This window comes from Onychostruthus taczanowskii, unplaced genomic scaffold (genome assembly GCF_017590055.1).
Source record: "Onychostruthus taczanowskii isolate IOZ18803 unplaced genomic scaffold, ASM1759005v1 scaffold87, whole genome shotgun sequence".
Taxonomy (NCBI): Eukaryota; Metazoa; Chordata; class Aves; order Passeriformes; family Passeridae; genus Onychostruthus; species Onychostruthus taczanowskii.
The window spans coordinates 2427977-2443854 of record NW_024506662.1 but is presented as its reverse complement, the minus strand read 5'-3'; the positions used below and the strand labels follow the sequence as shown (position 1 = coordinate 2443854).

The following is a 15878-nucleotide window of genomic DNA, read 5'->3' as shown; positions in this document are numbered from 1 at the left end:
CAAATCATATCCCCAGGGAGGCAAAAAAAAACACTGTGAAGGGAAATAAAAGCCATAAAGGAGTTATGAGATTTGTACCTCTGTTTAGCCAACCATAAATGAGTTTCTGCCTGATCTGAGCAGTGGATTTCTTTTCAAAGAGGTGAAGCAGCCCTTTAATTGAAAAATGTTGAGAAGTTCTGGCCTCCAGCAGTATTCCTGCTGCTGCTAGGGGGCTGACTAATTTGATCAAGGCTCTAATTACTGTAATTCTCCTTAAATCCCTCAGCTTCTGGGTTATTTTCCCCTAAGCTAAAGCATTAGCAGTTCATGCTGTTTCGCAGCTGGCTTTTTTTCCAGCAGGGCTGGTCATGCTGTGCTGTATCCCTGTTGTTTTCCCTATTTCTGGGATTGAGTTTCTGAGTTAGGGAAGGTGCCATTGGTGCCCTGGCTGTCTTCCCATGTTTTATTTCTTGCTGTGGCTGCTTCCCTGTGAAGAGCAGTGGTGAATGCCCTGCCCCTTGCTCATGGATGTGGGCTGCTAGAGGAGAGCTCTGAGAAGTGCAAGGGAAGCACAGGATTTGACCCTGGACATGTGGGAAGGGGTCATAGGAAGGAGAGGAGCAGTGGAAGCCTTTTGGATAGCACAGTCAGGTAAGGCAAACAGGCAGCTCAGGGTTGGGCATGAAGATAGCAACCCTTTCCCGACTGAGCTCTCCCTTTCCCAGGTGGCCTTGCAGATCCAGTTCTTCCTCTTTAAAATGGAAATTTTCCTTTGCAAAAGGAGATAATGACATTCATCTGACTTTCTGGAATAGCTTGAACCTGTTGGAAACAGAAGCTATTAATAAAATTTCCATGCTGAAAGTAACCCAAGTGATCCCTGGTGGCCCAGATGAAACTTGCTGGAGCTCACTGTAAGAAGTGACACTCCTCTGCTCTGCGTGTCACTCACCATTGCCTGCAGCAAGGCCAAGGTGGGATGGTATTCCACAGGGATGGAATGTTTGCAGGTTCCCAAAACCAGCCAGGAAAGCCTCCACCTAACTGTGCCAAGCCAGGCAGCTCACAAGCCCCATCCAAGGCCAGAGGCAGTGCTGGAGGGAGATCTGGCTGACCTGAGCCCTGCCCCGGTGACGCCAGCGCCAGCTGGAATCGCCGGTGGGGCGGAGGCTGTGATAGCCCTTATCAGCCCCCCTCACATTTCTTCTGCGTGGAAGGCAGCCCCCTCGGGGCTCAGACACCTGTGAATGTCATGGCAGTTGTCAGCCTCGTGGTCAGCAACCTCTGGCTGGGCAAGGAAACTGCAGGAGGTGGGGTAATGCTGGGAGCAGCACTAGGGATAGGCTGCTTGGCTTTCCTGCGACTGAGATTGCCTTATCGGAAAGGCCATCTGTGATTTGCATTTATTTTTAGGAGCACTTAGAAGTCCATCTCCTTTCTTGGATGCTTTGTGGAAAGTTGTGCTCTTTACACGTGAAATTAGTGCTGTGGCCCTTCTCCAGGTTGATTTGATCATCCCCCTGGGAGAGGGTGGGTTCATTTCTGAGCTGCCACGTTGGGGCTCACATGAGGGACACAGAGCAGCAAGTGCCCTTCCCCTGTGCATCACACATGTGCCACCAGAGCATCCTCAGCAAGGTCACAGCTGAGAGCAGAGATCCCAGCTCAGCATGGGCCATCAGCAGCACAGAGTCTCCAGTGAAAAGGTTGTCCCTGACCCCTGCCAATACACACTCTGCCAGCCCTGAGCATTGCTTTTGGACCCTGTGGCAGCACAATGGTCAGGCTGAGTCCAGGGTGATTTGAAGCTAGCTGCAGTTGGTGCAATTGGTACAAAGTTTTTCCTGGAGTTTTTCTTTTGTATGTTGCTTTTGTTACCACCTTTGTTAATGCTTGCATAAAACACAAGCTGGAAGCTGAAGTGTGCTGTGATTCATCCCAAACTGCACTTCAGGTGCTGGTTTGGTGGCAGGCTCACCTTGGACACTCAACCTTCCCCCAAGCTGGACTGGCCACCATGCCCACAGCCACCTCTTCTGGGGGATGCACATTGCCCTGTGCTGGGAGACTTCCCTGGATGGATCTCTAACCTCCAGGGCAGGTGACTTCATTGTGCCTTCTTCCTCCCCCAGCCTCTGCTCTGCTTTTTCATCCTTCATCTTCCCCAGCCCACAGGATGTCTTTTGGCCCCTGTCCCTTTGCTGTATTGTGTGCAGACGAGCTGTCTGGAGCAGTGGGATGGAGCTCTGCAATGGAGCTGTGAGCACAAGCAAGTGTGGTTTAAAATAGCCCCTGTATCCAGGAAGTGAGATCTGCCTGCCTGTCCCACGGCCCCTCTGGACAATAAAATGAGTTGATGTAAAAATCAGAGCCCCAGAAGGACCAGGGAAATGGGGAGAGACCTACAAAGCTGCCCAGAGGTTCAGACAGGAGCGTCTGGGCCAGGGCTGAGTGTTGTCCCTGCAGTGGACAAGCCATGCCATGGCAGGCAAGGATGGATGTGCCTCAGGAAAAGGCAGAGGAGAGCACAAGGCTGCTCACTGCATCTCAGTGCCAGGCTGCTGCCTTGAAGGGTTTGTGATCCATGGACTATCAAAGGACCAGTGAGGCCAGCCATGGGCTTGCTCCTTGCTGCAGTGGTCCATGGAGGATTTCTCACAGAGCGGTTTTGTTCCTGCTCCCGAGATGTTTCTCCCATCCATGCTTGATTTTGTCCCATTGTGATCTTGCTCTGCAGTCCTCCCCAAGCCTGGGAGAGAGCCCAGGGCTGGTGTCAGTGCCATTCCCAGGCACAGCAGCCATTTGGGAAGCCATTTGGGCACAGAAAGAGGTAGTCTCATTTTGTCCCATTGTGATCTTGCTCTGCAGTCCTCCCCAAGCCTGGGAGAGAGCCCAGGGCTGGTGTCAGTGCCATTCCCAGCCACAGCAGCCACGGGAAGCCATTTGGGCACAGAAACAGGTAGTCTGCAGCCTCTGCTAGCAGCAAGCACCTGGTCTGTGAGGAGAGTTTGTCCACATTGCCAGTAACCTTGGCAAGTATTTGATGATGGGGAGTTCTGCTTGCATTAGAGATCAGTGCACTGGGGCTGTGGGATAACTTGGGATGTGCAAGCAGAGCCCTGCTGCCTCTGTCACCCCTGCTCCACACACAGATCCTTCAGCTGCCAAAAACGCTGGTCACGTCCTGCTTGGCCACATGCATGGCTGCAGAAACACTACTCTTTCCCCAACTCCCTTCCTCCCCATCCAACTCAGCCCTGTCCCTTCTTTTCAAGAAAGAGGACGGCACTGTGAACCGGGACTTCAAGAAGACACGGACAAAGGAACAAGTCATGGAGGCCTTCAGCGAGTTCACCAGAGGAAACAGGAATGTTTTGGTGAGTGGGGGATGTTGGGGGGCACTGCCTGGAGAGGGCATTTCTGTGGAGCCTGGCCTCAGCTCATCAGGTCCCTGGCCTGCAGGGCTGAAGCCTGAGCAATGTCTCTTAAAAAAGCATGAGAAATGCTGAAGAAAAACACTGGCCTGATGCAGGGTGAGGGGAAAGCAGTGGAGAGCTGGGAGGGGACTTGGCTGTAGCAGCACTGCTTGACCCGAGTCTGAATCTGCTGAGGATCTCCAGGATTGGCTCCCAAACCACTGAGGAGTCACAGCCATGCTCTGTCCCTCATCCCTGGGCTGGTGGTCACCCCGAGCCCTCTCTGTACCCCAGTATGAGTGGTGGGGCTCCCGTCCTGGCAGCGGGGGCTGCCTGTGCCTGATCTCGCAGAAGGGTGATCCTGTGCCAGGCACACTTCACATGGGCAAGCCACAGGCAGCATTTTCCAAGCTTCCCTAAGTTGCCAGGAGAATAAGAGATCTGGCTGTAAACAATTTACACCAACTGTGTCAAATAACCTATTTGACAAAGCACTCCCATTTTAAGCTGCACTGTATAAAGTCTCCAAACGCAAGGCTCCAGCTGGAGTGGCCCTTGGCACTGTCTCCTTCAGACTGGCATGCTTGCTTTCACAAGACTTACCCAGGGATTTTCCCGGGTCTGAAGATGAAGTTGCCTGGCTGCATTTTAACCCCAAAGAACTTGGAGCAAACATCATGCCGTGGCTCTGGATGGGGTTCCTTGGCCAGTGCATTTTTATACAGCAATCCCCACCTCTCCCCTTTCAATGTGTTACAGTGCCCAGATACTTGCTGTCTGTATGTTCCTGTGTTTAATTCTTCTATATAAACCTCAGAATCAGTGGAGCTCCCTAAGAATGTGCCAAGTGCCTTCCAGCAATTTGCAGGGATGCTCATACAGGCTTGTGGGTCTTGACCTGTGTGCTGGCCCTTGTGAAAGCCCTTCCACCTACGGGACCAGCTTTGCATAAGTGCTGATAACGGAGCTGCAGAAGTGTCTCATGATGTGTGACTGAGTGCTAAAAAGACAGATGAAGTGAAGAGTTGATCTATGAAGGGAGTGCAAAAAGTAGGAGCTGCTGAACTAGGTGTTCCCACCATGGAGGCAGCAGGGGCCCTCTGCAGAAAGCACCAGTTTAGCAAAAGCAGCTGCTTTCACTAAAGAGGGGACACTCTCCAAAGGGAAAGGTCTGTGGGAGGATGCTGGGCACAGGGCTGACTTTCCTGTCTGCCCCAACACAGTGGTTTTTATGTAGGTTTCCTGCAACACTAATGGCTTGGATTTGGGGGTTTTTTTTTGTAATTCCAGAACAGTTACCTTAACCGGTTGAAGGGTATCCGCGCTACCCTGGAGACATCCCCGTTCTTCAAGTGCCATGAGGTAATACTGCTGTTTACATAGATCTGCCTGGAGGGGAAAACTGTTTGATCCCAGCTTGTCCAAGGAGAGAAGTCAAACTCAGGGGCTGGTTTATTCTTATATCTGTATTTTCTTGTGTGTATGTAATACTTACCTGCAAATGTAAATGATAGCATACAATGTTTGTGCATCTGACATGGCTCAAATCTACTGAAAGCCAATGTTCAAACAGATTAAAAGTGATCTAGGAGGAACTCAGGCTGTTTATGACAGGAAAATTCCCCAGTTTAAAAGCACTGGGGTTTTCTCAGGAGAAATGTCTGTTTGAATGCATGTCAGGTATCATTTGGCTGACAGTTGCTCCACATGATCAAACAAGGCTTCAACACAGCCATAAATTGCAGATACCCCAAACATACCTTAACTGAGCTGGTTGGGACACCAACATTTTTTATAGTGGAGACTCAGAGCTGATGGGAAAACAAGGAGGGAACACTACGTTTTTTGGCCATTTCAGGAACTGAAATGCTCCACAACTTAATGCAATAATTTTGCTATTACAAACAAAACATGAGAGTGTGTGTCCTTGTCATGTGTGCTATAGGAATAAAGAGCCTCATAGGACCCTTCGGCTCCCAGGGCTCAGGAGCCCACTGTCCCTCATCCAGAGGCACATGAGCCACCTCAGCCCCAGCCAGACACGGAGGGTCCTGCCAGGAGCCAAAGGGAGATGGGGCTGTGCCTCCTGGTGGCAGTGTCTGGAAGGCAGTTGGAAGGGAAATGTCAAAACTGAGGGTTTCAGGGCAGTTCAACACAGGAAACAAAATTCTCCCTGAAACCGAGTGCCAGGGTTTCATTTGAAAACACAGAAACAAAGCAGCCTTTCAAAGAGGGTTTGAAAGGAGTTTCCACTCCTTAAAAATTAAAAAGCAGCGGCTTTGACTTTCCATCCCACTTTGAGATGAGGCACAGCAGAAGGTCTGCCAAGCTCTGTGTCCCTCCATGGGGCCCTTGCTGAGCAGGGCTCCTCCAAGGAGCTGCAGGGGAACTGGGCAGTCCAGGACACGCAAATGAAGAATGTCAGCAAAAGGCTTTTCCTTAAATTTAGAATGCTCTGTCCTGGCCAAGAGAGGACTATAAGAGGTTAGCAGGAGGAGAGCTAAAGATAAGCATTTCTCGGAAATAATACGCATCTCTGGACCTTGGACATCTTCCCAACACACTAGAGGAAAAAGTCTCCTGAAAAATGTAAATTCATAACAGCTTTTGCAAACAGTACATGCATCCTGTTCAAAACCCTTGCCTAAAGGCAAAAAAAGCCCTTCTCATAGCACGGATGTGGGAGTCCCCAGTAACATTTAGTGCTGCTGTTCTGGAGGGCTGACACCAGCTGGATTCTCTTCCATGTACCTACACATCATAAGGGGCACTTGTGGCTCTCAGTGCTCTGCATCACCTCTGCTACAGCCCTTGCACTCTGGTCACCAAGGTCCCTATTTGTGACATAGGGGAAAGTGAGGTTGTAATTCACCAATTCACTCATATCAGAATTTGGAAAGCAGTTTTCATTTGGAACAGCTCTGAAATGCACCCATTGGTGCTTTTCTGTAGAAGCCCCTGCTAAAATCTTCTGACTGGAGGAAGAGATTAAGCAGAAGAGCATGATGGTGACTGGCTTGATACTGATTCATGTTTCCTAAGCACTGGGAAGCCAGAGCAGAGCTGCTGAACATCTCTCTGCTTTGTGTGTGGTGACCACTGGGCTTGTGGGGTCTCATCCCACTGCAACAGGCCTTGAGACTTTTGCTGTCAGAGCCCAAATGCACCTCTTGGCTTCGCTGGTCTTGCCCAGGCCACTGCTTGCTGCAGGATTTTCCAAAGGCCGTTCAGTATGGATATGAAGGAGCCCTTCAAAGCAGATGCAGCCAAGTGAACTCAGAGAAAAGGAGATCCATGCAGCTCTATACCTTGCATCCCCAGAGTGCTGTGAGTGCCAGGAGGATATTCTAGGGCCAGTCTGGGTGTAATTCAATGGAGTTTGAAGCAAGAGACAGCAGGTTTCAAGTCACTTGTACTGCAAGTGTCCCTATCCCTGCAGTGGTGTCTGCAGGATTGGTGAGTGCGAAGAGCACAGGCTGGTCACAAAGAACCAGCCTTGAAAAAATCCCCATCTGAAGGTTGGGACAATTCATCTCACTCCTTGCTAAGGGACCTTAGTTCATTTTCCAAAATGACATCTTTATCTTTCATGCCCTTGTTTTTCTGATCCTCTTCTGCCAAGACCTGGGATTTGCATGAGTAAATCAGCTTGTCCAAATGCCCCATTTGCATGTGCAAACACAACCAGTGGCACACAGAGCTTGCTTTTCCTCATGTGAAATTGCAGCAGCATCTCTTGGAAATGCAGCCTGAGATAAGGTGTCTGAAAGCCCCAAAGAGGGCTGAAAATGAGCAGCAGGAGCACCACTAATTGGTCTCACCTCTCCACAGGTAATTGGGAGCTCTCTCCTCTTCATTCACGACAAGCAGGAACAAGCCAAAGTCTGGATGATTGACTTTGGGAAAACCACCCCACTGCCAGAGGGACAAGTTCTCCAGCACAACGTGCCCTGGGTGGAAGGGAACAGAGAGGATGGCTACCTCTGGGGGCTGGACAACCTCATTCAGATCCTGACAGAGTTGTCCCAGAGCGAAGACTTGCGTTAAAGCCGCGCATCCGACTCTGCCACTACCCCCAGCCTGCCCCGACTGACTCTTCTGAACTGCACTACAAGACACTTTCCAGCCCTCGCCCTCCCCATTTGAAAGCTATACTCTCCCTATTTAATGTGTTTTTGTCGTGTTTTTTTTTTTTTTTTTTTAGGTTGTCTTGGTTGTTTCCCCCCCCACCCCTCCTTGTAAATAGAGTGCTAACCTGCCAGAGCAAAAGCTGAACTTGAAACCTTGGCTTTGCAGAGTCAGTGGGAGCAGGTGGCCCGGGGCAGCCCGGTGGGGTTGCTTAGGCAAGTGCATGCTTCCCCTATCGTGCTTTTGGCTCTTGCTCAGCCTGATGTTAAGAGGGCTGGCGAAGGAAGTAGCCTCTCCCTGCACCAGGATCATCCTGAAAACACTCAGTGATGTGCCCAGGACCCTCTGGCAGTCAGAGAGTGTGAGCAAGGTGTGGAGATGGTGAAGGACAGGGTAGTGGGAGCCCTTTAGTTGTCTCTGCCAGCACCTTTCAGCCCAGGGAGCTGGCTGTGCCAAGTCCTTCAGAGAGCTGCCAGAAGGGCAGATTTGGGGTTTAATTTGTGTTCAAGACATCTTGTAGAGGTTGCTGTCATTTTTGAGTGGCACTGAGGGTAAGGGTTTCTCTCCTGCTGCAGAGCCATGTAGTCAGGCACAGGAATTTGCCATGGCCAGGTCCTTCCCACCCACATTCCCCATGCTGGGTGCCCTGGTGAGCAAAACTTTGGGCTCCTCTCTAGACCCCCAGCTTCCCCACTAGGAACTGCTTCCAGCCTACCTTAGCTGGTGTCTCCAGTCCTCGCTAGCTGGGAAAAATAGCTCATAAAGGACTACTCTGAGACCTAAAGTAGCCGTCCAGGTTGATCAGTCTTTTTTGGCAGCAGCTGAGCACACGTGTAGTGCCACCAACGCTCACACCTAGCCCAGGGTGACCCTCCTGCCTGGAGCATGTCCATAACTTCCATCTACATCAGGTGAAGGGTCACAGCAGCAAGGCAGCACCCAGGTTAGACACCTTTGGCAAAGCAAAGCTGGGGTCAGGCATCCCCTTTTTCCACAGAGCTGCCTGTGGCTGTTCTGCTCCCCAGCCTGCTGGGGCCGTGTGAGGGCCCTGTGCTCCCTCTCCTGTGAAAACACCCAGTTCCCTGTTTAGGGTGGAGGCTATTTTTTAACTTCCTGGAACATTTGAAGCGAGTGGAAGCAGGGCTGGTGCACCAAAGGTCATCCCTGGGGAGGCAGCCAGGGAGGGGAGGCTGCGGCAGGCCGGGAGCCCCCGCATCGAGGAACCTGCAGCACAGGATCTGGTGCAGGAGCTTGGCAGCCACGAATCCCTCACCTGCTCCATCCATCCCCAAACCCACTGTCCCATCTCTCTCCCCAGGAGCAGGGCTCCAGAGCCCCTCTGCCATAGTTTGATGGGTCCAGTACCCTTGATGGGAGAGACTTCCCTTGCAGCAATAAGGAGGAGGAGGAGTTGGCCACCAAGCCATCTGCAGCCAAGCCTCTTTCCCAAGGACTGAAGTTTCCTAAGGGTTTTCTCAGTTCATAGCTCACCAGACAGGTGTCTTTTGCTTATCAGATGCCATTGTAAATGGTTGCACTGTTTTAGCTCCTTGCCAGGCTTCCTAGACTAGCCCATGTGAAAGTGCCTTATAGACTTTGCCTCTGTTCCTTTAGTGTCATGGAAAAGGTTGGGGTTTTTTTAAGTTATATTTATTTTCATCCCATTTTAATTGCACAAAACACTAAAACTTAATGCATGGAATATTTTTTTTAACTGTGTTTTTTAGTTTTTAAGCCATGCCTTTTCCAGCTTTGGAGAAAGGGTGTGAACAGATATGCTATGTAGCTATGTACCACTTACCGCTGTACTTTAGCTTCGAGCTGCTCTTATATATGTACGTTATTTTTTAAGCCTGTTTATAAACCAGATCCCTCGCTTCGTGGCTTCAGAAGAAGCAGATTGTTGCTCTCAGATGTCTTATGCTTTCCTGGAGGCTGGAATGGTTGCTGTGAGGGATTTTCCCTGCTCCCACCACACCTCTTGGTCATTGGGTAATACAGAAAAAAAAATCCAAACCGGTCTGGAACACCAACGCACAGTGCCTGTAAAAAAATCCTGTAACATTGCAAATAAAGGCATATGGGAAGCATTCCCCTGGTGTGCAGTCAGTGTCTGCCCTGTGCAGCTTGTGGCAGCCTTGGAACAGCCTTTCATGTCCATGGCTGGGGGGAGAATCAGGCTCCAGCAGTGCTGCATAAAAGCAAGAGTAGGGAAGGACCCTGTGCTGGGAACAGATCCTGACAAACAGGAACTGGCTCTGCAGGGAGCAGGGCAGGAGGAGAGCAGAACTGGGGCTGTGGGAAGCCCAAGCTCAGTGGGAGCTACTTCCCAGAGAGGCCGGAATTTCTCCGTCCCCTTTCTGCAGGGAAGGCCACTGAAGGCAGCTCCAATTTTTCTGGAATGTTTTTGGCTCCCACTGAGTGGTTTCTGAGTGCCACCCTGTGATTCCTGCACTGGAGAACAGCAAAGCACCCAGGAGAATCAGAGCTGCTTGGCACAGCCAAGCACTGCCCCAGCTCCTCTCCCTCTCAGCTGCACTGTGGGCAGGGCCAGAGGGTTTGGACCACAAAAAAACCCCCAGATTGTTTCTGCAGTGAAGGAGGAATCAGGCTGTAGAGCCTGAAGGCAGCTCCAGGAAGGCAGCTCCATTCCCTCCTGGCTGGTTGTGCAAGCACTGGACAGCAGGAGCTGTTCTGGCACAGATGTGACTAAAGCCAGGTTAGTGCCCAGACCCTCAGGAGCAGCCCAGCCTGGGGACCAGACCTGGCTCATCACGGGACCTCTAAAAGAAACTGCAGGAGAAACCCTGCAGTGTGGAATTTGGAGAGTAGAAGGTGTGAGGCAGAGCTGGCAGGACACTGGATGTGAGGCTGCTGCCTGTGCACCAGCGGTCTCTCCTGGGCTGTGGGAAAGCAAACACGTTTCCTGTCTGACTGCTGAGCTCACTCCAGCAGAACTGACAACTCTGATTTACCGCTGTGGGAAAGCAAACACGTTTCCTGTCTGACTGCTGAGCTCACTCCAGCTTACTGATTTACTTATTGGTCCAGTTTTTGGGGTCTCTCTGGTCTGTGACTCCTCTTCCTACCTTCAGAGAAAAACAAAAGCCTCCAAAACGTACCCAGCTGCACCCTGAAATGAAAAACAGAGGGTGAAGAACGCTGTTCTGTGAAAACCTCTCTTGAGAGTTGAGGAAACACCATGATATTGTGGTGGAGAGTGTGCAGAAAAATTCACAATGTGAGAGGCTTATGTCCAGAAAGGAGACAGAGGAGTTCTGCAACTTTATTTGAGTAAAGGGAAAAGCCATGGGGCATTTCCCCTGGGGTCTACCAAATGATTGGAGGATGCAGCCTCCTTTTTATCCTAATTTCCCTCTTCCTTTCCCAACTGACTTCGGTACTTGGAAGGTACAGACTTCCCAATAGGCCCACTGAATATCCCCCTTCTAATATGCACATCCCTCCTTTTTATACATATAACAAAACAATATTCATCATTCCATTCAGTCTTTGTTCTTCTTCTCTAAGTTCAGGAATTTACCACGGCCTTGGCTGAGCAGCAGTCTGTGTCAATTGGTAACATTTTCTAGAACTGATAGTTTCTCCCATTCCTTCCCTATCTATAAGTCCCTGGCCCTATCTACAGGCAGATTCACATGGTCTGTAAAGACACGTTCATCCTATTCCTTTCAAGAGGAAAAGGGAATAAGTCAGGAGAAGGAACCCCTTGTGGCTGAGTGCTGGCATCTGCTGACCCTAGGGTTTATCAGAGGGTTGGGATGGGGCACAGCACATGCCACAGCAAGAGCCTGGCTTGGCCTCCCTGCCTGGCTTTACTGCACCCCCAAAGCAAAGCCCAAAGCTCCCTGCCACCTTATTATGCATTAATAAACTAATTAGTCCATAAACTCAATACAGAGAAGAGGGGCCAGGACTTAGATTAATGCAACAAAGAAAGCTTTACACCTCGCTGAGGGCTCTACCCTTCCAGAACAGAGCCTCCCAGCACCTCCAGCAGTGCCAAGCGTGTAAGCTCGTCTGGAGGGGCAGCTCATTCTTTTCAGCATTGTCTGATTGGGCACTACTTGACAGAATGAGCCTCCCATAAATCCGGGGGTGCTGGGGCCAGCTGGGCATTCCAGCCTGTGGAAATGCAGGACATGGGTGTGGTGGTTGACAGGGGTCAAACGCTGTGCTCGGCTTTGTTCCCAACACAGGCTGGTGGGGTTTTGGGGGTCTCGGGAGGGATTTTACCCCTGCCATGGGTGATGCAGAGCAGCCCCCAGCCTGAAGCTCAGCAACAGCCCCAGGGCCCCGTGTCCTCCTGCCCAGTGTGCCTGGGGGGAAGCAGGAGGGAGGAGGTTGCTGGAGTGGAAAAGCTCCTGCCTGTGTGCTGCTGCAAGGGATGCATGGCCGGGGCAGCACGGGGACACCATGGCGCCTCTGTTCCATTAGTGTCATGGAAAAGGTGGGGTTTTTTTAAAGTTATATTTATTTTCATCCCATTTTAATTGCACAAAACAGTAAAATTTAATGCATGAGAATTTTTTTGTTGTTTTAACTGTGTTTTTTAGTGTTTAAGCCATGCCTTTTCCAGCTTTGGAGAAAGGGTGTGGACAGATGTGCTGTGTAGCTATGTGACAGGATGGCCAAGGTGACAGGGTGGCCAAGCAGCATCTGAGTGTGGAGGGAGCTGACCAGCCTGGGGACGCTTTTCCCCTCAGCCACTTTGTCGTGGGGGCGTGCCTGGCACCTCCAGAGTCCTGCTGGCCTGGAGATGTTTTGGGGGCGACGCTGCCGGGGCACCCTCCTGGCTTCAGTTGGGTGAGCTCGCATTTGGTCTCAGCTGCACAAGGGCTGTGCTCCCCCTTCTGCCGGAACTTAAAAACCAGACCTGTGAAAAACACTAATTACTTGTTTTTAAGATTTTCAAAGTTTAATAGTAACAAAATGGTTATAAAAGTAGTAATATAATTAGAGTAATAAAAGTTTGGACAATTTGGATTAGGACAATATGAGACACAAAACCCAAAGAGTTACGGACATTTCGGGTACCTCTTTCTGGGCAAAATAAGCCCGAAAAAGGACACCCGTTAACAGAGGATTAACCCTTAAAGGCAATAATCTGTTGCATATTCATACACCTCATACATGATGCATAATTCCATTCAAACAAAGGATTCTGTCTGGTCAGTGTCAGCTTCTTCCTCTTAATCCTAACAGCATCTTCATGGCTGAGCAAGGTGGGAAGAAGTTAGTTTATTCTGATAATGGGGAAATAAATTCTCTTTCTCTGAAAGATTAGGTGTCCTGTGGCTGCTATCTCGGTGCGAGTCCCCTCTTAAAAAAAAAAAAATGACGTAACACAGTTCCTATTTTAACATTATGTTATAACTTAAAACTATATTTAAGAAAGCAAAGAACTACTTAAGAAAATTAACACAGCACAACATTCTAACGGAACACATACAATATTCATTTTAACATTTGCCAAAAGCCAATCCTAACATACGCATTTTTCACAAGACCCGATCCCCCCCGAGTCCCGCGTGGACGCGGGCTCCCGGTGCCGGGCGGGCTCCCGGTGCCGGGCGGGCTCCCGGTGCCGGGCGGGCTCCCGGTGCCGGGCGGGCTCCCGGTGCCGGGCGGGCTCCCGGTGCCGGCGCTTCCCCCGCGGGCCGGGAGGTGGCACTGTGCCCCCGGACACGGGCAGGCCGCACCTCAGGGCGGGCAGGGCAGCGCCTCAGGGCGGGGAGAGCGGAGCCTCAGGGCGGGCGGAGCCGAGCCTCAGGGCGGGAAGAGGGCCCCGCGCTGCCCGGGATATTCCCCGTGGATGCGCCCCGGGCGCCGCTGCTTTCAGGCCTTTTTCTCCACTCCCGGCACTTTTGGGGTTTGGGTTTCCTCACTACGAGCTGGGGAGGTGGTTAAAATTAATAAACCCCGCTCTTTCTTGCAGCGGCTCCATCGCGGAGCCAGCCTGGGCAGGGCAGCGGGTGAAGGGTTCACGCTGCCCGCATCTCCTTGCGGGGTGGTTCTAGGGTGAGAGGCTGGGGGAACACGACTGTCCCCCTGTGACATTGCAGGTTGGAGCCCCCGGCAGCCCCTGTCCCCTGGGGACAGCTTTCCCGCTCCCACTCGAGTCTGTATTTTGTTCACTTCCCTGCCCTCAAAAAAAATACAAATTTGTTCTTTGTTATTGTGAAGTGTAAAAACGAAAAATTTAGAAAGCCCTGGGAAATGGGAGAAGGCAGGGCCCTGCTGTAGTGTCCGCTGGTTTGGTTTGTCTTTTGTCCTGTAGTTTGAAGTGCATGGAAGCGGTCACACTGTGCTCCTGCAGTCCCGGGGGTCCCAGGGAGGACCTGCCATGCCCATCCCACACTTTACCCCAGAGCGGGGCTGTGGGCACAGCTCTGCCCCGTCCTGCACCTCCAGAGCCTGCCCCACCACGAGTGATGCCTCCAGCAAGGAAGGCTTCATATGGGGATGTACTGCTGTGGGGGCACCCCGGGGGCTGTTGTTGCTTTTATACAGTCAGGTGTTCTCTGTCCACCCTTACGGGACCTCTCTCAGCAGTTCCTGCTGCTCCCCAGGATGCAACAGTGCTTCCACCCTGGAACAGCCAGAGAGCACAGGAGAGCTGCTGCTGGTGCCACTCGGAAGAGAGAAGTCCATGGAGGAGGCTGCTGAGTGAATCCAATCTGTGACAGCTCTGGAGGAAACTGAGAAATGTTGGGAGCCCAGCAGCTCATCCTACTTCTGGCACTGCTGCACTGCCTGCTTGGGGCTGGTTTGTTGGGACTTTGTGCCTCCTACCATTCATTTGGTGTGTATTAACAAAGTCAGACCTGCAAGACCTGGGGCCAGCTCCCCCGTGTCCACATTGCCTGGTGCCAGGGTGTTCAAACACACTTTCCCTAGTGTAGAAACCTAAGATTTGAAATCACCAGGACAAAGGAGCACGAAAAGAAATAGAGGCACAAAATTATTTACTCAAACACCTGACCAGAGCCAGGAAACAAAATCAAATACTTTAATTTCTAGTGACTGACCTCTGTGTCAGAAGGGGCTTTTGCTCCAAGATGTTTTACGTGCTGCTTTCCATGGCAGGACCCCCAGGAGTGCTGCAGGGATACACACACACACAGAGATCTTCTCTTGTAGCAGTGGAGCTGGCTCAGGGAAGGGAATGTCAGAAGAAAAAGCAGCAGGAGTCTGTAGTAGCAAGATAGAGATGCTACAGATATTTGCAAAAGATCTGTGGCTAAAAAAAACATTTCCCACTGGCAGCGTGGTATCTTTTTCTAGAGCTAAATTCATATTTCATCTCTTTTTATGCCTCCGGAACAGCGAGGGGAGATGGCAGGACCCGTGGGTGGGCTCTGCAGGGTGCCATGTGCTTCCTCCCACCATTCATCAGCCCCAAGCAGGCGCTGCAAACGTGCCCTGCTGCGACTGCCACGTTCTGCACGTGCCCAGCTGCTTTTCCCATGGGAAATGGCTCTGCAGGAAGGCTCACCAGCCCTGTGGTTTGCAGGGGGATCATCAAGGATCAGAGGATGTCTCTTGAGCACTTGTGAGCCAGCATGGTACAGCCCACAGTGCTGCTGCCCAGGGAGCATCCCCAGGGCAGGTTGGTGCCATCCTGTCCTTTGAACCACTTGTATCCTTTGGCCACGGGTGGGACAGGCAGTGACAGTGGCAGCTTTGGTGGGACAGGCAGTGACAGTGGCAGCTTTGGTGGGACAGGCAGTGACAGTGGCTGTTTTGGTGGGACAGGCAGTGACAGTGGCTGCTTTGGTGGGACAGGCAGTGACAGTGGCTGCTTTGGTGGGCAGAGGTTCCAGCAGGGCAGGTTGCAGCATTCTGAGAGTGCCAGGGCACTCACACCCTGTCTCTGCAGGGAGAGTGGCTCCTAATCCCTGTGCTGCCCAGGCTGCTCAGCAGCATGTGGGCCCTTGAATAAACAGAATTTAAGCCTGGAATCTGGCATTCATCTGGCTGGCCTGAAATCAAGGCCTGTCCCTTAAAAACCCACAACTTCCCTTCACATTTCTGGCAGTGCAATGCTTGGTGTGCCCCAGACATAAGCATACACTCCTCCCAGTCTTGCAGCTCACATCCTCTTCCAGTGGGCTGCAGTTTTCCTGTGGAAACAAGCTCTGAAATATCCTGTAATTATAGTATTACCTCCTAGGATCAGGTGCTACCTTCTCATAGCTGCATGTGGATCTGAATGTGTATTTGGACTGCATGGCTTTGAGGTTTAGAGATAGTACAAGCATACCTCACAATAACCCTCCTCTGCACAGACTTTTTTTTTTTTAATGGTTGCTCAGGCTAGTTTGAAAA

General features: G+C 51.2%; 1 protein-coding gene across 1 annotated transcript in view; it reads left to right on the top strand.

Moving 5' to 3' along the window:
• ITPKB (inositol-trisphosphate 3-kinase B) overlaps positions 1 to 9616 on the top strand; it is a 66920-nt gene extending 57304 nt beyond the window's left edge. The window contains exons 6-8 of the mRNA XM_041425088.1: positions 3258 to 3359; positions 4689 to 4760; positions 7230 to 9616. Coding sequence (XP_041281022.1) covers positions 3258 to 3359; positions 4689 to 4760; positions 7230 to 7445 — 390 coding nt within the window. The 3' untranslated portion in view covers positions 7446 to 9616. The remainder of the gene's footprint in view (positions 1 to 3257; positions 3360 to 4688; positions 4761 to 7229) is intronic.
• Positions 9617 to 15878: the final 6262 nt, after the last annotated feature.